The 22426-nt window shown below is 42.3% G+C and overlaps 1 protein-coding gene and 1 non-coding gene across 2 annotated transcripts; both read left to right on the top strand.

Annotated features, from left to right (window-relative positions):
• Positions 1–1279: 1279 nt before the first annotated feature.
• On the top strand, positions 1280–21149 carry ARL6IP5 (ADP ribosylation factor like GTPase 6 interacting protein 5). Its single transcript, XM_042929948.1, has 3 exons — positions 1280–1777; positions 17196–17413; positions 19526–21149. The coding sequence occupies exons 1-3, from the start codon at positions 1602–1604 to the stop codon at positions 19696–19698; spliced, it is 567 nt and encodes a 188-aa protein (XP_042785882.1). The 5' UTR covers positions 1280–1601; the 3' UTR covers positions 19699–21149.
• LOC122214674 lies at positions 4604–4707 on the top strand. Its single transcript, XR_006200052.1, has one exon. It is a non-coding gene; the product is annotated as a U6 spliceosomal RNA (small nuclear RNA).
• Positions 21150–22426: the final 1277 nt, after the last annotated feature.

A 22426-nucleotide genomic window follows, 5' to 3' on the forward strand; every position in this document is an offset into this window, starting at 1 on the left:
ATTAAAAAAAAATAAATAAAGTAAGCTCCATGCCCAATGTCGAGGGCGGGGGGGAGGGGGTTGAACTAAAGACCCTGAGATTAAGAGTCACACACTCCACCAACTGAGTCAGCCAGGTGCCCCTAAACAAATAAATAAATATATGCTGAACAAACGTTTACTGCATATCAATTGCCTGTGATCAATGAGGAATCATACTATTACTAAAAGACATGTGACAGCTTATGATCATGCAGTCCTGAGCAGTTGGAAGGGTCTTGGTCACAGCTCCAAATGCTCACTGATCTCTCCAACAGGTGCAGGGTCCTAATGGGGCTGGTATGCTGGTCACGACCAAGATCATTTTTTCAGCTAGCCCACAGTGCTGCCTCTTGAAATTCTTAAGCCCCAGGGAATTCCTCCACACCCTCCTACTTCCTGTAACTGATCACCAAGGTCTGGCACATCTCTAGGGTGCACTCCTCTTACTGTAATATATTTAAGTTAGTTTCCACTGCATTGCAAGATCCCTGAAGGCAGGGCAAGGCTGAATTCTTCTTACCTTTTTAAAAATCCCCCACAGTGTTTTTATAGTGCCTTGAAAGGACTTAAAATTTATCTGTTGGCATCCTACTGAAGTTTTCAAACTTTTAGTGCCCTATCAAGCCTACTCAGATACAGCCACACCAATAAAACTGCAAGATAGAGAAAAATCAGAGGATGTTCATAATAAAGCACTGAGAATAAATCAGGTTAAAGCACTATTAATACCATACATATGAATCATGGACTGTGCTATTAATAACAATAGCAGTAATATCTAATTGTAAGCGATTACTGTACACTATTGGTCACTGCAGACCATTGTTTGCTTTCAAATGTGAATGACCTCCCAGCTCAAGGCTGATGTGACTCGAGTGACTGCAGTATCAGAATAGCACAGAAGTTCAATAATTTTGTCCAGAAAAGACAGAGTTGCAGGAGAGAGAGAGAGAAGTGAAAAAACAAGCCAGCCTTTCCATTCTACACGTCCTTCTTTCCCATTTTGCCAATCTGATTTCACTCAGTGACTCATGGTGAAACAGAAAGCATGAGAATTGCATTCAGATGTGCAGAGGTTAGTAACTAGTTAGTTTTCAAAAACAGCTCATCTTCAGTAACACTATAGTTGCCTTCCATTCCATTTCTCTTAGACTGGCATCTGAACAGCTGCAAAAAATTTCCTTAAAGTCTAGAACATTCTTAGGTTAAAGACTCAAAAGGGATATTTTAAAGGAGGCTGTGTGTATTCGGACTGGTAGGGAAGTCATTGCCATCTCGCTTCAGCCTGGGGACTTCCGCTGGTTTCTTTCTATCATTTCATCCCTATTTTGCACTCTGCCCCTGGCTCTGCCGCGAGACCCCACTTTTCCTTTAACCACCAACCTCTTAGAGCCAATCAAGAAGTAAAGAAGAGGAAAAACGCCCGCCCGCTCCCAATTTCTTTCGTTCCGCTGCTCACCAACCTCAGAGCCGACTGAGCCAGAGAGGCTGTCAACTCCAACCCAGCTCAGCTGATCGGTTGCCGCTGCCGCCGCCGCCAGATTCCAGAGGGGGAAGAACAAGAAGCTGAGAGACCAGACATGGACGTGAATTTCGCTCCGCTCCGTGCCTGGGACGATTTCTTCCCTGGCTCTGACCGCTTTGCCCGGCCGGACTTCAGGGACATTTCCAAATGGAACAACCGCGTGGTGAGCAACCTGCTCTATTATCAGACCAACTACCTGGTGGTGGCTGCCATGATGATTTCCGTTGTGGGGTAAGTGGGGTCCCCCTCCGGGGCACCGATCGAGGGCGGTACTGTGGGGCTCCGGTGCACAAGATCCCTGGATGTGGAAAAGCTCTCCACACCCAGCCTCCGCCCTGGCAAGTGCAAGCGGTCAAGCCAGTGGAAACTTGTCAGGGCGAGGCCGCAGCCGTCTTGTGGTCCCCTTTTCCATCCCGCGCCTCGGGCCCATAAGTGGGGGGATTCCTAGGGGTGAGGACATTTTGCCAGCTTCGGACAAGAAAAATGACTTTTTTTTTTTCCTCTCTGTACCCTGATTAGGCACTTGCTGAAGGAGATGTTCGCAGTGCCCCTGTCTTGTAAAAATAAGAAAGAGGGAGGTGGTGAAACCCTATCCTGGGGCTGGAGGGAATGGGCGCCGCCCTGGGAGACTTGGGCGACGGGGTGTGGATCCGGATTCTGCATTCTGGGGTGTTAGTGTAAAAAGGGTACCAAAGAAGGGACGTGTTTTGTCGATCTCTCTGCGTAGTGCCCGCCACACTGTACAAGGAATCTGAGCTTGGGAGCAAGAGGGTGGGTGTTCCCTGGTGACGCATCTCCCGGTGTGGGGTGACGGCTGCGCTGACCCCAGGAATGGGGTTCTCTTGCTTTTTCATCCAGGAGCTGTCAGGTGTGGTCACTCTTGCTGCTTTCACTTCCTGGTGTCGGTGTATTCAAGGCCTTTTCAGTGCCTGATCTGAAAGTGTTCTGTGTTACATAGGATTCCACCGCTTCCAGCAGACGCACCTGCTTTACTAGAAACCACATTTTCTTGTAGTTTACCCCTTAAGAAATGCTTCTCTTACTTTTGGAGGATGGTGATATTCTAGATCTGACTGATTCTACGCCCCTTTAAAGAAAGAGGCAGCCTCAGACTTTATCAAGGAACGCGCTTGCCATTACAGAGGGGAAGTGCAAGCTGGCCTGGGAGAAAGAGGAGAGAGCCAAACTTGGAGGGGGTGGGAAAGGCCAAAGAGGGTGGTTTCTTGAGTTGCTTTGCTGGTCTTTGGCTTATTGAGTCACTTCTCTGTGCCAGGCTCGGAACACAACAAGATCAATCAGACATGAATTCTAGCCGATGGACAGGTGGCAGTTGTTGAGAAGCCAGCCGTAGGACCAAGTACCCAGCACAGAGGAGAGAGAGAGTTCGCAGTTTCCAGATGTGGTTCAGAGTAGTTGCCCCCATGCGGAAGAGAACGCTCATTGGTGGGATTTGGTAGACAGTGACACAGGCCCTCATTCTGTGTTGCTTGAGGAATCACCAACTCTGAGAATGGCTTAGTGTGTGGAGGGCACAGGTTCTCAGCCCTCTTTGAGGGAGGGTGGCTGCCAAGAGGCCTGAGGCAGCTGCCTCCAGAACCTTCCCCTAACCTTATGCTTGAGGCTCCTTTGCCAGAATGCTAAAAAATGTCTTTAAAACAAAAACCAAATAGTACATAGGATTGTATCCGTTGGTTTGCTTTCTTTTTCTTTGCTCCCTCTTGGGAAAGAAGCAATCCAGACATTTTGTCTGGTGATCTAGAGGTGAGGCTTTTTTGAGGTAGCCCCCAAACTTTGTTAATCGGGCAAAGTTTGACCCAGACTCATCAAATGTTCAAAGAAAACTGTTGCTTTTCAGAGAGGTGTACTGCCCAGACCAGACACAGGCTTTGATGGAATCCATTTTTCACTGTGAAGGTCAGGGTCCAGCCCCCTGGCTAAATATAGCTCCCTCATTATGGTGCCTTAGCCTACTAATTCAGGCAGTTTGGAGTGTTGGCCTTCCCATTCTCTTTTTCAAATAGGATATGTTGGTTGGCAGTGACATTTTTGAAGATAAAAGTGAAAAAGAGCCATCTTTATTTTTTATTGACCTTATTTTTAAAGCCATACAAAAGATGCAGGCCAGAAGTAAATTGTTTCGAAAATTACATGCGTGTAAAATAGGAGATTTCCTCCATACTGCAGTAAAAATTTGGTATATGATCCTTGACTGTTTTCTGTGTCCACAAACACACATTCGGTAATTTTTCCACAAATGACTTTTTTCTTTCTTTATAATCTAATAACAACAAAAGCAACCATTTATCGAGGTCTCCGTGTACCAGGTACTTTGTTCAGTAATTTACCTGTATTATTTTGTACAACCCAATGAGGTGAGATGACATGATATTATTATCGTTGTTATTATTGTTGCTGAGGCTCAAAGAGTATAAATGACTTGCTTAAAGTCACAGACCCAGTCTTGTGCTCTTAACTACTATGCCATCTTCTTATGAGTCATGAGGTTTAGAATTATAATCTCTTAAACCTGGAAGAAACCAAGTATCTTCAGGGTCAGAGAGCTTAGTTGATTTTGGAACATTTCTCATTCTAAAGAGAACTCTCCTCTCTTGATGATGTCAGTAGATGGGTGGGTCAGAGCAGTATTAGAAGCTGTTTATCTGGATCCTCTACAGGCGTCTGATAGTTTCCTATGACATCTTGGTACAGTGTGTGTGAAAATGTCACCTGGGTGTTTACTGGATAAAGAACCGTGTTCAAAGGGTGTTCTGTCCCCTAAGAGTAAGGAGGGGCCTCAGGGCATTGTTAGAAGGCTCCAGCCTCAACTGTGAATGCTCCTGTGTTGAAAACTGGCTTGGGTGAGGATGGAGAGAGCCCGTTCTTGCGGATTGCAGAAAGGAAGAAGGAAAACCAAACACCTATCATCTAGCTCCAAAGAAGACACAAAGGGCTACCTTGGTAAAAATGGACAGTAAGAGGGATTAGGATAGAGATAAATCTGTACATGAGGGCTGATCAGGCAGGGCCTCATAATCCATGGGTAGAAGTTTGGTCTTCATGCTCAGTTCAGCAACATATATACTAAAATGGGAATGATATATAGATTAGCATAGCTCCTGTGCAAGGACAACGTGCAAATTTGTTAAGTGTTCCATATGAAAAAAAAAAAAAAAAAAATAAGGTCGGTCTTCATTCTAAAAGCATGGTTTACCAGGCATGTGACTTCCTCTCAGTAGATCTACTCTAGCACTAAACTAGCACATTAGTTTTGAGTAAGTTTCTTAGCTAACAGCCCTTGTTGAAGGCGTCCTATCTCCTGGCTCTTCAAATAGTAGAAAGTAGCGGTTAAGAGTGCAAGCAACAGAGCCAGATTAAGTGAATTTTAAATCCCAGCTGCCAGTCATTAGCTCTGTAAGCGTGGACTTGAACTACGCCTGGTCCTCAGCCTCCTCCTCTATAAATGAGACTAATTATAATACCTGCCCTCATAGAGCTTCTATGAAGATTACCTGAGTTAATACAAACAAGGTTCTTAGAATAGTGTCCGGCTCTTAGTTTTTGTTCCACAAGTGTTACTTATTATTTTTTTCATCATTTGGTATGGAGATTACTGAAACACGTAGACAGCACCTTTACCCCAGCAGCTGTATCCACCCAAGCTCCAGCTGCCAACTTACCTACTCCTGCTTCTCCTTCAAGATGCAGGGTTGGTACCATCTCTTTGAGGAAATATTTTCCCTTTTCCCCTCACTCTCTTATGTTAATTGGGCCACACACCTGTGCCTTTATCTTTCCTGGTAGTTACCTCACAGGCTTTTAAGTTGTCTGTTTCCTTGTCTCTACTCTGGACTATAAATTCCTTGAGGTCAGAGACCGTGGGTTTAGTGTGTGATTATTTCTTCTTTTTCTTGTTGTGGTTATCATTATTTTTATTCGCTGTATCCCTGAGGCCTACTATATAGCAGATGCTTAGTTGGTGAATGCAAATGTAAATAAATGAACAGAAGGCCTCAACGTAATCACGGGGGCAGGTTTTAACCTACCTAATGGAACAAATTATTTTGAAGCACACAGCAGCACGTTAGTACATAGCAAGGAGATGCTCCTAAAGTGATTCCAACTGGGTCGTTGCTGACAGCACTTGCTACCCGTTGGTCAGGATTACTGTCGTGTAAAACATTCAATTTAGAAAAGATCAGAAGTCAAGCTCTTCACTAATTCCTATTGCCCTTGTCGAATTTCGGTGAAATACTCTCCCGCAAGTTTTCTCAACATCAGCACTGTGACAATTTGGATCATATAATTCTGTGTTGTAGAGAGCTGTCCTGTGTATTGTAGGACAGTTAGCAACATCCCTGCTGTCTACCTTTTTTTTTTTTTTTTTTAATTTTTTAATATATGAAATTTACTGTCAAATTGGTTTCCATACAACACCCAGTGCTCATCCCAAAAGGTGCCCTCCTCAATACCCATCACCCACCCTGCCCTCCCTTCTGCTGTCTACCTTCTGAATGACACTAGCAACCAGGCTCTCAGCTGTGACAGTCACAAATGCCTCCAGACACTCCAGGTGTCCCCTGGGGGTCAAAATCAGCCCTGGTTGAAATCACAGGGGTGGTAACCTTGGCCTTGAACTACACCTGCTCAAGTTTCTGTGGCCAGGAAAATCATGATAATTTAGTGATCACCTTCACTAAATAAGTTGGTTTATAACAAGTTACAAAAACAGAGTTCTTGGCAGTTACTTAGCAAAACAGTTTGGTTTTAGCTCCCAGCTTCTGACTTTTCAAACCTAAGAATGGAGCAGATTTGAAACTTACACGGCTTTGATGATTATCCTTGATTTATTAAATTTGTTATGCTATCATTCTTTTATTAATCTGCCTGGAAGACTGTACTGATTCCACCGACTCAGACTTTTTATTTTTTGACAGAATTCTGGCAGTTGCTTTTTTAGTTTTCTGCTCAAAAGTTCACTTGCTCTGGAATTCCTATAAAATAGGAATTGTATGACTTTAGTTAATATAAAGTACATTAAGACCTAGCAAGTGATAACAATTCAACATTAGCTGCTGTTATTATATTAAATTCTAGGTTACAGGTATACTTGAAATTCTAACAACTTGTGTATTCTCTTAGAAGTATTAGAGGATGAATACACTTCAGTGGTTTTGACATAATTGCAACTTGTGCTTCTTGTAAACACTTGGGTTGCTTTCCTTGAAGACTTCAGTTTCCTTTTGAGATTCAGGCATCACTTCAGAAGAGGTTAAAAGGAATAGCATAAATAACAAGCTGGGAAATGTGTGTTTTGCTGAAAGTGGCTTTGCATTTTTAAAATCAAGATTGAAGAGGACCTAACTTACCGTCTCCATCCTTGACACGATACATCTTGGCACTAAGTATTCTTTTTTTAAGTAATCTCTATGCTCAAGATGGGGCTCAAACTCACAATCCCAAGATCAAGAGTCAAGTGCTCCACTGACAGAGCCAGCCAGGAACCCCTAGATACTCTTCTTACCTCACACACAGCAATACAAGTCTCTGCCTCTATTTTCAAAGTGAAACGCAAAGGCAACACCTAACTACACTTGAAGTTTAAATGCTCAGTATGGGATACAGTCTGATTGTGGATGGAAATTGCTTTGTGCTTAATAGAATGCCAAAAGAGTGGAGCTGGAGAAATCTAAATCTGTTCCGGGCCATGGAACAGCAGCATCTCTCACTCTGGGAGTTTGGAAATGCAGAATTTCAGGCCTCTTCCCAGCTGCTGGGACCTACTGAATCAGAGCCAGCTTTTCGACAAGACTCCCAGATGATTCATAGGCACATTAAAATTTAAGAAGCACTGGTCTGGTCTGGTTCAAAAGAAACATTGAGAAAATTTAAATAAATGTACCCATATGTGCAGGTGTTAACTTCAGAAATTCTACATATATCATTTTTGGAATGGTCCAGGATCTTAACTCCCCAAGTAGTTTCTGATATACATCCCCAAGTGGAAGTTGAGAAGTAATGATCCCATCGAACCCCCAATTTCACCAATGTAAAGGCTGGAGTTCGTGTGGCTACTTAGAACCAAAAACTGCTATTAAATAGTAGCTTCTTTTATTGATATGAAGTACTTTTTTTGTTAAATCATCCTGCAAATATTCTGCATCTCCTATTTAACCTAATTCATCTGAACAGCTGACTCTCATACACTTGTAATTATTGGCCTGTCTTATTCTCACAAATTCCCCCCTGCCATCGGGACTCTTATTTCCTGGCATGGCATCAGAAGCGCCAACCACACACAGAATATTCAAACATATAAATGACTCCAGTGCATCTGTAGCCAACAGGCTCATTTATTTTCATTTGTGTACGTTCAGGCCTCCCCTTTAAGACAGCACCGTGTAGCCGCTGAACAAATGAGCCTGTATTTTCTTGAAGCACCTCTCCACCATGTGGCCTGTGGAGGTGTTACCAGAGGGTGAAACCTGCAGCTGCCACTTTATGCTACCCGTTGTTTGAAATGGCAAGGGATTTCTGGAAGGCTGGTACTTCTGTTTGAAAAGAGCATTGCTTTAATCTCTTCGGAATGAGTGTGGTCCTATAATACGTTCTAAGCCTTCTGGCTACAGCCTTTGGTATTAAAAAATGGTCAGATGGATTATACCTTTCAATGCTGCAAGGATGAAAACCCCAAGTTTCTAGATGGTAAGGGAAGATCAGGGTAAGAGAGCCCTGGGATGCTCCGAGTTGGAATGTATTAAAACATTTGTAGATGAAATCAATTGCAGTGCTTTTATGCCAAAACCTAGTGGAAAGGTTTTTGAGATTAATCAGCTTCAACACCAATGCTACAATATTACTCTTATTTTTGTTGTTTTATCCATTCACTCCACAGAGTATGAAGCATTTACTGACTTCTCAGGCACTGTGCTAGGAGATACAGTGCAGAATAAGAATCTGTGATCCCTACCTTCATCATGCGTAGTATCTAGAGGCTGCAAGATGAAACTACACACATAATAATTAATATTTATACAAGCATAGCAAGTGTGCAGAAATACCTACACAAACATATTCTTTCCTTTTTTTTTTTTTTCTTTTTTTAATGTTTATTTTTGAGAGAGCACGAGTGGGAGAGGGACAGAGAGAGATAGGGAGACACAGAATCCGAAGCAGGCTCCAGGCTGTCAGCACAGAGCCCGACCCGGGGCTCGAACTCACAAACTGCGAGATCATGACCTGAGCTGAAGTCAGAAGCTTAACCTCCTGAGCCACCGAGGTGCCCCAAACAGATTCTTTTCAACCCGACTTATCTCATTTCTCCTGTACATTATGATGCCAAATTTCAAAACTCAGGTATTAAAAATGGGAAAGGCATTGAGTATGTAGACAGAGGAAAGGGTAATTATAATTTTCTCTTCCTCACCTGAAGCTGACATGTCTTTTACTCAGTTCAACGAATATTTACTGAGCACCTACTCTGTGTCATACAGTGTCTAGGCCCTGAGGATATGAGCAGGAATACAACTCCACCCTGCCTTCCTAATCCTCCCAGAATTCATCTTCTCCTGCTCTCCCATACCTCTTTATCTACACTTGAGGTATGCACATGCAATGTTGGCATGTCTTTCCCTGACGGGTGATGTGCTTCTTATGAGTACAGAACTTTACAAGGTCTGTCAACACCCAATAAAATTTTAATCTCAAAATTCTTCATCTAATAAGGGTTGTCTTTCATTAAATCCTTGGACACCATTTATGCAACCTTGTTCTTGGCTTCTCCCCACACACTTTTTAAAAAAAACACTCCCACCACCATCAGTCGGGGGTTGGTTGTTTCTGTCTCCTTTCCTACTTTAGGATTTACAGTGATTCTGGATAAGTGTGCAAATAAGCATATTTGGGATTTCTGGCCCCTTTTGTAGAAGGCAAAAGCTCTCAATCTACTTAGTAGGGGCCAAGACCTCTGTATAAGAAATTGAGTTCTAAAAGATGAACTTGACCTATCCACTTAATACCAAATTTGTGCAGCACTATTGGGAATTTCTTATTGTTTTTCTTTTGGGCAAATGAATTCTCTCCTTTATCACTCAGCTTCAGAGTACATACCCGTAAGATCCTCCTCTGTCTGTTGCGTTGGGCTTGTTCTCTTACTTCAGAGAACACTTTCAAGCCTGTGATCTTGGACAAAAGCTGCAGGCTGCCTCTCTGTTCTGCAAGTGTTTACCATAAATAGGATTTCTCACCCTGCTCTTAGATGGAGCCTTCACTAATGGGGACACCGAGATGGCAGAAAGTCCATCCGGAGTGGGAAACTGAGGCTTTGGTTCCTGCTTCTACTTATCTGCTTCAGTGTGCCGGAGTGTGGCTCGTCCCTCAGAGAAACAGAAGGGAAGGCAGAAATTGGGTGTTGGTGGGAGGTGGACAGGAGCCTACTTGTAAGATGGAAGATTATGTGTCACCAGGGTCATTTGCATTTGCCCAACCCCAGCCTCCTCAGCCAGGGCTGTAAGAACCTGCCATGTGAAGGCGATTTAGTTTACTTTACTAAAAGGATTCAGAAAGAACAGTTTGTAAACAAATATCTTTCTACTGCAGCTTAAAAGCATTATTTGTTGTGAGGGTAACCATAGGTTCCTAATTGCTGAAAGCAATGATTAGTATACACGAGAGCCCATTATACTATTCTCTTTACCGTTGTATATGTTAGAAATTTGCCGTGATGCAACGTTTAAAAGGGATTAGTGGCCATCTAATCAGAGCCTTGTACGCTGTTATTTGAAGCTGCATCACTGAGGGAAGTATGAGATGTATGGCTTCTAAACCAGGCCCAATTTATTGTTTATTAAAAATAAAATAAGCCATTAGCTTCATAAACACAAAAGAAAACATGGAGGTTCATAAGATATGTCTTATTGTGAATACTTTTTTTTTTTTAATTTTTTTTCAACGTTTTTTATTTATTTTTGGGACAGAGAGAGACAGAGCATGAACGGGGGAGGGGCAGAGAGAGAGGGAGACACAGAATCGGAAACAGGCTCCAGGCTCCAAGCCATCAGCCCAGAGCCTGACGCGGGGCTCGAACTCACGGACCGCGAGATCGTGACCTGGCTGAAGTCGGACGCTTAACCGACTGCGCCACCCAGGCACCCCTTATTGTAAATACTTTTGACATGCCAACTGCTGCAAAGAGGATGGATCATTTGGACGTGAATGTTTAGTTTCATGTTGCCAAGTACCCAGGATGCAATAGCTATACATCCACAGCAAGAATGCAATAAATACTATGGGTCTTCCTACTTCAATTGGTTAAGAAAATCTCAACGTTAGGTTACTACGCCCTTTCTGTGACAAAAGAGACAGGCTCCCATCCCACTTTCAGTGCCCTGAAGGCTCCTTTGCCTGGTGATTATTAGGCCTAGGCGACACTGATCGTGTTGACTCCAAACTGATTTGTACCTTTCCATTTATACTTTATAGTCAGAAATATTTCCTGCCAAGATGGAAGCCAGATAGGGAAGCTAAAGCAACCATTGGAGACCCTCGGGGTGATCAGAGGAGTCACAGAGCAAGAGGGGCGTATATAGACAGGTGTGCAGGAGTACAAGTCTCCCTCTGCGCCACCCCACTCTCCCTCCTGGCCCCCAGCCGTACTCGTGGCAAGACTTACCAAGTTCCTCCTGCTGGCCAGCCAAAGGGCCCTGTCACCCCATCCGAACATGTCATGATCATTAGAACTCCCATCTGCACGGGCATTCACATAAAGTTTCCTGTTTTTCTTTTTCCTCTGTTTGTTTCATCACAACTCTGTGAAGGTACAAAGACAGGGACTATTTCTCCAGTAATACTTAGTGTACAATGAGAGTAAGAGTGATTCGTCCAAGACAAATCTCCCATCGCTTCACTCGTGGCCATGGAAAGTTCCTGGGCTTCTTTTAAATAACATGAAAGTACGCTAGATCCTTACTTACCTTTCTTCTTTCTTTCAACAAACACGTATTGAATACCTACTGTATGCCAGGCCCTGTACCAGGTGCCAGGGAGACAACGTTACAGTCCCGGCCCTTAGAGAGCTTCATCTCTAGTGCGAGACAGACATTCATCCAACACGCAGTCAGGTAAATGTAAAACCACCTCTGTGATCAGGGCAATGAAAGTGAGGCCTATGGTGCTATCATGTGGTCAGCGAGATGGATTAGGCTGGGAGTTGAAGGCAGTAGGAGTGACTCAGGCAAAGAATGGCTTGTGTGCAGGCCTGTGGGGGCCAGACCCGGGGCGAGTTCGAGAAACCCCAGAGGACGGGGTGTGGAATCAGGAGGCCGTGTACGAGGAGAGCACAGGCCGGGCTACCAGCCCTTGGTCCCCTCATACTCATTATTAAAAACACCCCTTACTCCTGGCAGATGCAGTCTAAGCTAGATTGTGTAGTGAGTGAACTGTGGCCTGGACTGGCGCCCCCCCCCCCCCCCCCCCCGCTTACCTCAGCTGGGCCTCCGCCTCTGTGTGCTGGGTTCAAACTACACAACTGTGTGTAGCAGCCCTGGAGGTACAGGCAGGCAGGAGCCAGACCCTGTGGGGCCTTGGAGAATGTGTAACGAATTGTGTTTTTATTCTAAGAGCAAGGAGAAGCAAGAGAATGGATGGGTGGATTCATATCTGCAGTGACTCTTCTGGCTGTTTCAGGACCACAGCAAAACATGACCAATTTAGAGAGAGCCACTGTGAGTAAATTGTTCCCTCCCTTTCTTGGTGAGTCAGGCTTCCTCAGGAACCAAACTACAAAAATAGCTTTTTGGGTTAGAAAATTGGAACTCGATGTGAAGCTTCTTCCCCTGCCCGGAAAGTGTTTCACTGCCTTTTTGACTCTTGTTGGCATTGTAGTGTGACAGGAGTCACCAGGTGTGCCCTTGACTTGATCTGAGAACCTCTGTTTTGGTAAACTTTTATCGCCAACTCTATAGTTGATGGGTTTGAGGACGTACTTACTAACCTGTCCGTTCGTTAGCTTGTTTATATGTAGAATGAGATGCATTTTTCAAGATGTGTCCTAGCTCTGAAGTTCTGTGACTAGCCAAGATTTTTCTTCCCCCTTCAGGGACTTGTGCTAAAACCATAGCTATAGCTACCTGATTCATGTTGGTACATTGAGGACATGTGTCCACATCTGCTTACAGCAACCTTCCTTCAGAGAGAAGTGAGAATGCCACGGGATTTCCCAGAACGATGCTTCATTGCTGACCCCAACTGGAAGAATACTGAGAAGGCAGGGGGGAGGTTCCTGAAGCTGCTCAACAATGCACAACGGGTTATAGTATGAATTGCTGTCACACTTACATCAGCTGGCACCCTTTTCTCTCCCCTAGACCCCTAGAAATAGGTTTCTTCGCTTCTCTGGGCCTTGGTTTATTCATCTGTGCAACGGGACTGAACTGATTTATTTTTGAACGCGCTGCTACAGGATTCTGTGATGGGATTGTAAACCTCTTTACAACCGTGGATGTTTCCACTAGAATTTTTAACCATTACATTTATTTATTTATTTACTGACTTACTTATGGAATAGGATGTGTATGCATATAGGTATATATTTTTATCCCACAAGAGGAAAACATACTGAATGCTTTTGACTTGTTAAACTAGGTCCCATTTCCACCAAGGACAGAAAGTTACATTTGTCCTCTCCCTTTGTCCTCTCCACTCCTCTCTGTCCTTCTCCCTCCCTTCTACCGCTCTGCCTTCCTTCCTCCCTCCCTTCCTCCTTCAGGGATTACCTGTAAGTGAAACTCCACCATCAGAGCCCAGTGGCAGTTGTGCCCATGAAAGCTGGGGTAGCATATTTATGGAAGTTTTTTTTCCTAAAGGTTCTTGGGCTTTCTTGTGGGTCGCTGTGACTAAGAGCCCCGCTGTTGACTAAAAGCTTTGCTCATCTCAGAGAAGAACTGGCTCCCCAGTTCCTGCACTCATTGGAAAATGAAATTAAACTCTAGAGGGTGGTGTAGGTGTTTTATTTTCCTCCAAGTGCAGGGAGGCGCCAAGGCATTGGAGCGGTACAAATTTTACTCTTTGTTAGAATGGAATGGCACTTCAGAAGAAGGGGGGAAATCGTTTCTGCTCCGAGTAACTTTGTTCATTTTTTTTCCAGCTTGGAAACTTGGTTACTTTCTAATTATAGACTGTGTGGCTGGGCGTGTTGTAAGCTAAAACCAGTTCTATAGGGCTCTGTGCTCTGTTCTTTTCCCTTGACTATGAAGAACAGGAACAGGTGACAAGCAGATTTGGAATTGCTTGAGTCAGGCCTGGATTTTTTGTTGTTCTTTGTCCTGGGTTTTATTTAGACATTCAGCATAGATGCCTATTTTACTTCAACAGAGAAAAATAGACAAAGCTTGGCATACTCTTGATTTTATGCTTCACCTCATGAATCATTTTAATAGGTGTTCTGTAAAGAACTGAGTAGGATACCTTTGCTACTTTGCTACCAACCATCCAACCATCCATCTTTTATTTGCACTTTATGCAAAGTGTTTCCTTTAACTTGAACCCTCCACTGTAGTTTTTTGAGTTAATGTAGATCTTTGCTTTTCTTTACAGCTGAAAAATATTTGGGTGAAACTAATAAACAAATGGGGGTAAGCTACCCATGATGCTACTACCCCTGTATAACCAATGTAGTCTTTCAGGATAATTTCTTCTGGAATCTCTTGAGAGCTAGGAATGAGATTTATTAATCGGTGACAGTTCCTGGGCCTCTCCACTCCATTTCCTCACTGCCTGCTGAAAAAGATTTTATTTTTGTCCTAATTCTTCCTTTCTCCAGGCCTATAATTGTCTTTCCCAGATTCTGGGCTTAAATCAGTGGATAGGGCATAACCCAGATAAAATTTTAAAAGAGAGAAAAGTACAGAGTGACTTGTGGCCCCCAGATGATAAAGAAGTGATGAAAGACAGACAGAATAGTTCATGTTCTGGGTACTGGAAAAGCCTGGAGGAGTGGGGTGGTGAACCCTGGCCAGAAGAAGATCTGCAGAATGAGTAGGGAACCAAGGTTTGGGTCGGAGAAGGAACAGCTTCGCTATGAAGTATGAATTGAAATTGCATTCATGTTATTGGAGAGATGACGGAAGTAAAGATAGGCTGTTGTAGCAAGCCTGTGCCAAGCCTGGGTTGGGATCAGGGAGCAGTTGCTTTTATATTTTTATATTTTCCTTTGTTGCATGTTCATTTTATTTCTAATTACAAAATAATATACTAATTGTGAAGCTTTCTACTTCTGAGCTATACTATATGTATATACATACATACATATATATACATATATATATATATACACACATATATATGTATATATATCACATGTATATATCTATATATGTATATATATCTATCACATGTATATATCTATCTCCACCTAACAGAATTACAGTTGCTTTTGCCCACTCAATATATTATTAGTGTCTTCTTTTATTATTAAGTATTTAAAATAGCTGTATATACCACCTCTAGGCAATTGTTGGCCATACACGTTATTTCTAAAACTTTTTAATCATATGCCACTCATGTGAATATTGTTACAACTCAATCTTGGCATTTTTGTTTATTTCTGTAGACTCTATTCTGAGGAAGAGATTTATGGCCTGTAGGAGGATAAGTATTTGCAAAAGTTTTGAATGAAATAAGCAACTTACTATTATGGGATTTAACTTTAAATTATGTACTCCTATACTACTCTTACCATTGTTTAATAGCATGCATTTTAATAGACCTTCTTAACTTTTCCAAAGCACTTTCACATTGATTATACCCCCAATTTCACCCATTAAGGCATGTGATACTTTTATCTGAAACTATTTCAGATAGCTTTTATGTTTCAGAAGGTAGAATCAGAGCTACAATTTAAAGGGATTAAAAAAAAAGAGAAGAATCTTAGTTGTCCTGAATATGAATCCTGCTCTGAGTATGAATCCTTCGTCTGTTTTATTTCAGTGAAAGTAAGCTCTTGGCTTCACTTTCCATTGCCCCGTTTGCTTCTGTCCCTCATCTCCAAATCTGTCATGTTGATATTCAGAGCATGATGAAAACACACTGACCCTCATTGTCCTTCCCAAGTAAAATACGCATCAAGCCTATTGTGAGGGTAAGAAGTTAGTACCTCATGGGACTTGCTGATCACAAATGTCACATTCAGTGTTCTGTATTCACTGTGGGTTTGGTTAAGAGTGGGGGCTGTAACACCCAGTCATTCTCTTATGAAATACTGGATCTAAGTTTTCTTCTTTATTATCAACAGTAATGTAACCTTTGACTCCTGTAACAATGAAGCCAGAGGCTCTGTGCTTGGAAATCTCCATTGATAACCCATCCCCTAATGATACTCTCAGCCCTTTTAAAGAATTATAATGGATTCTCTCTGCCAAGAGTCATATACTCAAATGCCTCCATGGGCCAGGCAGGTTATGTAAGAGAGAATGCAGAGCAGCTGTTAGAAAAACAACGATCAATGGCAGCTCAATGGGGGCCTCTGTGTCAGAGATGCAGAAGATGGTGGGAGGACAAGAGCTAATTGGAGAGCATTTGTTCTATCTGAAAGAGAAGGTGCTCCAGCCAGTGGCTGACATGTGGAAAAGTGGGCCTACTGTTGTTAAATTTTCTTGTTTATAGGAGAAGTTAGAAATCACAAGTTTTATGGACTTTCTAAACAGCGCGATTCAAATAAAAGTTCTGTAAACACCATCCAATGCAAACACATATGTGACAGTAGGCTGGATCTGGCCCACGGAGGCCGTCACATGACTTGCATCTGTTGTGGCAACTCCTATGAGGATTTGAATAAGCCTGCAGAGCTCAGAAAATATGTGAGCACTGTACTGGATGTGCACCAGAGCCCAGGAGATAATGAAAGTGAAACAGCCCCTTCAAAAGAGGCGGTCTCGGGGCGCCTGGGTGGTTCAGTCGGTTAAGCCTCCGACTTCAGCTCAGGTCACGATCTCGCGGTCCGTGAGTTCGAGCCCCGCGTCGGGCTCTGGGCTGATGGCTCAGAGCATGGAGCCTGCTTCCGATTCTGTGTCTCCCTCTCTCTCTGCCCCTCCCCCGTTCATGCTCTCTCTCTGTCTCAAAAATAAATAAACATTTAAAAAAAAAAAAAAAGAGGTGGTCTCTTTTAAATTTTAAAAGGCCTTTTATCTCTTCGCTACCATTACTATAAGAATGAGGACCACTCTCGGCCATAGGACTGTTGACATTTCAGAAAATGTCAACATCACGCTGCAGGGACATACAGTGTCCTCAGACTTATCTGTGATATTTTACAGATGCAATAAAAGCCATGTATGGATTTGGGGCCGGCGGGGGGTGGGGGGGCAGTCTTTGAAAATTGTGGACCTCTAATGAGACGGACTGACCGCTTTGGTGGGAGTCAAACTACCCAAGTGTGAATCTTGGCTCCACCGTTTTCTCACCTCTGTGCCTCACTTTCTTCATTTGAGAAATAAATTAATAGCATCTGCCTCATCGGGTTATGAGGATTAAATGAGCCAGTTTAGATAGAATGCCGAGTAAGTACTCAACACCTGATTTGCTCTTCCTTACCTTTCTGATCTTCCCTTCCTGCTCCCACTACTGCTGACCCAGGCTCCCTCATTTTTTCGCATTCCAGGTTCCTGAGCCCCTTCAACATGATCCTTGGAGGCATTGTAGTGGTGCTGGTGTTCACGGGGTTTGTGTGGGCAGCACACAACAAAGACATCCTCCGCCGGATGAAGAAGCAGTACCCCACAGCATTTGTCATGGTGGTCATGTTGGCCAGCTACTTCCTCATATCCATGTTCGGGGGAGTCATGGTCTTTGTGTTTGGCATCACTTTTCCTTTGTTGCGTAAGTGAACCTCAGTCTTCTTGTGCCTTAAACAAAAAAATGTAGGAGCAATTGTTCATTGGGAATATCCTACCCTGTTTCTTCCACATGTTGACATGTCTGCAAAATTACCCCAAGTTTCTGAAACAGCAGATCAAGGCTAATGGTGCAGTAAGTCCATAGATTTATGTCTACTGGGTGCCTGCTCTGTGCCAGACACTCTTCTGGGGCTACAACAATAAACAAAAGAAGTACAAATCCCAAGTCGCACAACAAGAAAGTTGTACAGCCTCCACTGGCCTCCAGATTGGTCTGATATTCAAGTCTGTTCTCAATCTTTAAGTGCCATTCATACTGATGCATTCATACTGATGCATTCATACTGATGCAAGAATGAATGTATTTCATTGGGAAGTAAACTAGTTACTCTCTAGTTACTCAGTATATCGTGTTTAGTGTCCAACTTTCCTAAGTCTGTAAGAATAATTGGCCCAGAATATAGTTACCAAGTACTCCAGTTCTGGTGAAGAGAACTAGATATTTTCTAAATTTTACATGCATTGTTTGCTGAGATCCCAAACACTCGAAACCTGAAATAGAAAACAGATATAGTTCCAGTCTCATCAGCAGAAATCTACTTAAAATTCAATTATATTAAGTGACAAGAACAGTCTTTTAACTTAGTAATAGCATTTCACATGTGTATTTTTTCCATTAAATAAAATCAGTTGCTTGTTTGGGGATATGTGAGATTAAGCCCAGAATATTTATAGATGGATCCCACACCTTATTGGAAAAAATATTTCAATCAGCAAAGTCAAGACTTTTAAAAATATTCCTCACATTTACCCTATATACTAGAGGCTCAGTATTTCAAAGATTCTGCTTTGACACACAGCTTGTTAACTTCAGTGCCTTTCTACATCAGGGCCTGAGACAGGCCAGTGTAATGAAATGTATCATAGGTAGAGATCAAGGGTCTAGATTTTTCTTCCTAGACATGCTGGAAACCAGCCGTGTGCTTTGGACCAGGTATCCTATATGGGCTGTAGTTCACTCATCTATAAAATAAGGAAGTTAGACAAGATTAGTGACTCCCAGACCTTGATGATTTTGAGAATCATGTAGGACACTTGTAAAAAGCACAAATTTCCCAGCCATATCCCTTAGAGATCTTGAGTCTGTGAGTTGACAGTGCTCCTCCCCAAAACCTGTATTTTTAAGAAGCTCGTCAAATGTTTCCAATGGCCAGTCTAGATTGGGAGCCTCCAGATAAAATGCACACCAGTGTTTCTTAAAATGATGGTCCAAGATCACCTATATGAGATTCATCCAGAGTGAATATTAGCATTTTACATTGTGGAAACCTACCTCAGTCTTACTGGTCTGAATTTTGGGTGGTGGAGACCTAGGATTTGCCTATGTAACAGCTCTGCAGGCAATTTATATGTACACAGCAGTTTGAAAAATCGCTCCTGGTAGATCACGTGGGATGCCTATTTAAAATACAGATCCCAGGCCCATCCCTCTAAGGTTCTGGTTCAGGAGGTCCAGGAGAGGGACCAGGGAATGTTTCTCAATAAACAACATGAGTAATTCTAAATGATCAAGCAAATTCAGGAAACTTTAGGGTACCTGACATGTGTAAAACCTTTAGTTTTTATCTATACATCTATATCCATCACTTTGGAAAAATGCCTCAGGAGGTGCCTCCAAGGAGGACTTCACCTGATCATCCCTGATAATCCCTGAATTGAGCATGAATTCCTTTCTCGAAAACTTTGTGTAAGGTTTTTATGTAAGTTGGAATCACACTGATTCACTTTGAATTTCAAGCCATTTAAGTGGCAGCTAAAAAGGTAACAATATGGACGTGAAAAAGAGAAGGTGTGGTTGGCAGATGACGGTCCTGCCTGCTGTGTTTTCCTTCACACACAAAGAACACTTAATATATGACTTAAACAGCTTTATATCAAGTCCAAGGATCCATGTGAGGACTTGGGTAAATTGGAGAACCAGACTGGACTACAGCTAACCGTGGCAGTTGACCCAAAGTGTGAAGATGGGGAGCCTAAGGCTGCAATGGGCAAAGAGCCGTTGCTTCCGTGCTAACCATGTTTCTCTTTTCTGTAGTGATGTTCATCCACGCGTCATTGAGACTTCGGAACCTCAAGAACAAACTGGAGAATAAAATGGAGGGAATAGGCCTGAAGAGGACACCAATGGGCATTGTCCTAGATGCCCTAGAACAGCAGGAAGAAAATGTCTCCAAATTCGCTGACTATATCAGCAAAGTGAAGGAATAAATATAAGGGCTGCCACGGACATCCAGGTGTGGTTTGTCCTTATGCAGACCTAGTTTCCATTTGTGTTCTTGAAATAGGAGGTGCCTGTACCACCCAAGTATCTCTGGCAGCATGCATGTATAGGCCAAGCTGTTAACATCTCTGATGTGACAGAGGGAAGCCCTCAGAAACTGAAAGAATCTACCCTCCTATTATGCCTGAAGTTTCAAGTGTGTTTATGCAACTGATAGGAAATGGATCACACTTACTTCTTTAGAGAAATAAAAAGAATTATGGATTGTACAGCAACAGTACTGTTAACTTGTAGGAAAAAAAATAATTGTAAAGTATCAAGGCAATATGAGTAAATGAAAAAAGACTGTTAAAATAGATGTCATGTGTTAGCCTGTTTTAAGCACCACCCTCCTCCCCGCCCCACCCGCATCATTCTCCTCCAAAAATATTCCCTGGCACTGTAATATGTGGAGTCTAATTTAGTTTAGCTTTTATTATTCTTCTTTTAAAATCAAAGATGATCTGTATCACTTTACCACCCGTTTGACGTGCAGTGAAAACTGGATAAACCAGTTGTTTTTATTTTGTTTACAAATAGAAAGATTGCTGTTTAGGAGATATTTTGTCAAGTTTTTACAAATTTTTAAAATGCTAGTAATGCCTTTTCACTAGCAGGTATTTGTTGCAAATTAAATGTCATCTTCTTTAAGGAGGTTAGAGCTACGGAACCTGTATTATTCTTGACAGTCTTGTTAAAAAAAGCAACAACAAAAAAATAAAACTTGAGTTCTGTTTATATTGCATATTTCTTGTTGTTATGGCAAGAAGGTGTCCAAGATAATGTTTCTTGTATTTTTTTCACTGTTTAGCTTTTAACTGGAACATTGAGAAGGAAGGAAATCAATGTGCATTTTATTAATTCCTTAGGGGCACAAAGAGAACAATAATGGCTAATCTTTTGAAATCTGAAAAGCATCTTTAGATGACCAAGCAAAAAGACATGAACGTGGGCGTGATCAGCGGCTTCTGCAAATCATGAAAATTTTAGATAGCAATTGTTACGACCACATGTTTTTACAGATAGGCATTAGAATTACGACAGCATGAGTTTATATATCCTTTTACTTTCTTCCTTTTATTTCTCATGTATTTAGAAATAGGTTATACAAAAATGTTTTGCTTGCCAATTGGGTGATTTCATAGATGAGTAGAAAACACTTGGGTTTCCCTAACACTGAATTATGAAGACAACTGGAGTGGTACTTACCGGAGAGACTCTCTGTACATCCTAAGATAAGAAGCAACTGCATATGCCATTCCCATCTTTCTTGCGTTTTTATTCCTCAGCCAACCTGCAGCCATCATCTCTAGCACAGCGTTACCACCGTGACTTCACAGCCACGGTCTAGAGTTTGTACCCTTACCCAAATATGGAGAATAAAATTTATCAAAGATTTTCTGTGTGTGAGAGACGTTGTTTATTAATGCACATCTGTGCTAAATATCTGGGAGACTCGGTGACAACCCTTTAAACAACGAGGATGTGCTATACTGCACGACCCGCTCTGCTCGTGTTTCAAATACACTAGGTCCCCCCACCACACGTCAGTTACCTGCTGTCAGCCTCAGTCCAGAAGCAGATGATTCTCCTTGTGACACATCGTCAGGAGGTCCACAGTAGCTAAACACTACACATCAGAGCACCTACAACATTCCCTCACTTCATCTCATCGTGTAGAATATTTCTCATCCCACGTCATCACAGAGGGATGAGTATGTACAATAAGGTAATTTTGATAGACTGCATTCACGTAACTTTTATTACAGCATCATTGTTCTAGTTTATGATTTTGTAGTTAATCTCTGTGCCTGGTTTAGAAGCTAAACATTCTCCTAGTATGTACAGGAGAAAAACAGTATATATAGGGGGTTCTGTACTATCTGCGGTTTCAGGCATCCAAGGGGGGTCTTAGGACATATCCCCACTGGATTAGGTGGGGACTATGGTACTGTTTAATAAAACTTTAACATTTTATTAATTTCCAGCTGAATAACATTGAATTCCAATGGGATCCTGTTCTAAACCTGACACACTTTAGCCCCTTCCACTTTCTACATGAATTCTGTAGAAAGAATGCAATCTATTTGGAAAAAGTGACAACTTAAATAAAAACTATACTCATTATAATTACTAACGGTTGGTGGTCAATTCTAGAATAATAACGATATACACATGTAGCATGTAAGTGCTATATATTATTGCATTTTAAAAACAAATTAAAGGGGTGCCTGGGTGGCTCAGTCGGTTAAGCGTCCGACTTTGGCTCAGGTCATGATCTCACAGTCCGTGAGTTCGAGCCCCGGGTCGGGCTCTGTGCTGACAGCTCGAAGCCTGGAGCCTGCTTTGGATTCTGTGTCTCCCTCTCTCTCTGACCCTCCCCCTTTCATGCTCTGTCTCTCTCTGTCTCAAAAATAAATAAAACGTTAAAAAAAATAAAATAAAAACAAGTTAAGTGGTACCTGGCTGGCTCTGTTGGTAGACCATGCCACTCTTGATCTCAAGGTTGTGAGTTCGAGCCCGACATTGGGTGGAGAGATTATTTAAAAATAAAATTTTAGAAATTGAAAAAAACCCAGTTTCAAGTGATGTTACATCTTAGGAGGGTTACTTATCTATGTGCATACCTTCCAGAGGACACTGAAGAAGTTAAAATCTTCACCTAATTTTTAGGGT

The sequence above is a fragment of the Panthera leo genome, chromosome A2 (genome assembly GCF_018350215.1).
Source record: "Panthera leo isolate Ple1 chromosome A2, P.leo_Ple1_pat1.1, whole genome shotgun sequence".
Lineage (NCBI taxonomy): Eukaryota > Metazoa > Chordata > Mammalia > Carnivora > Felidae > Panthera > Panthera leo.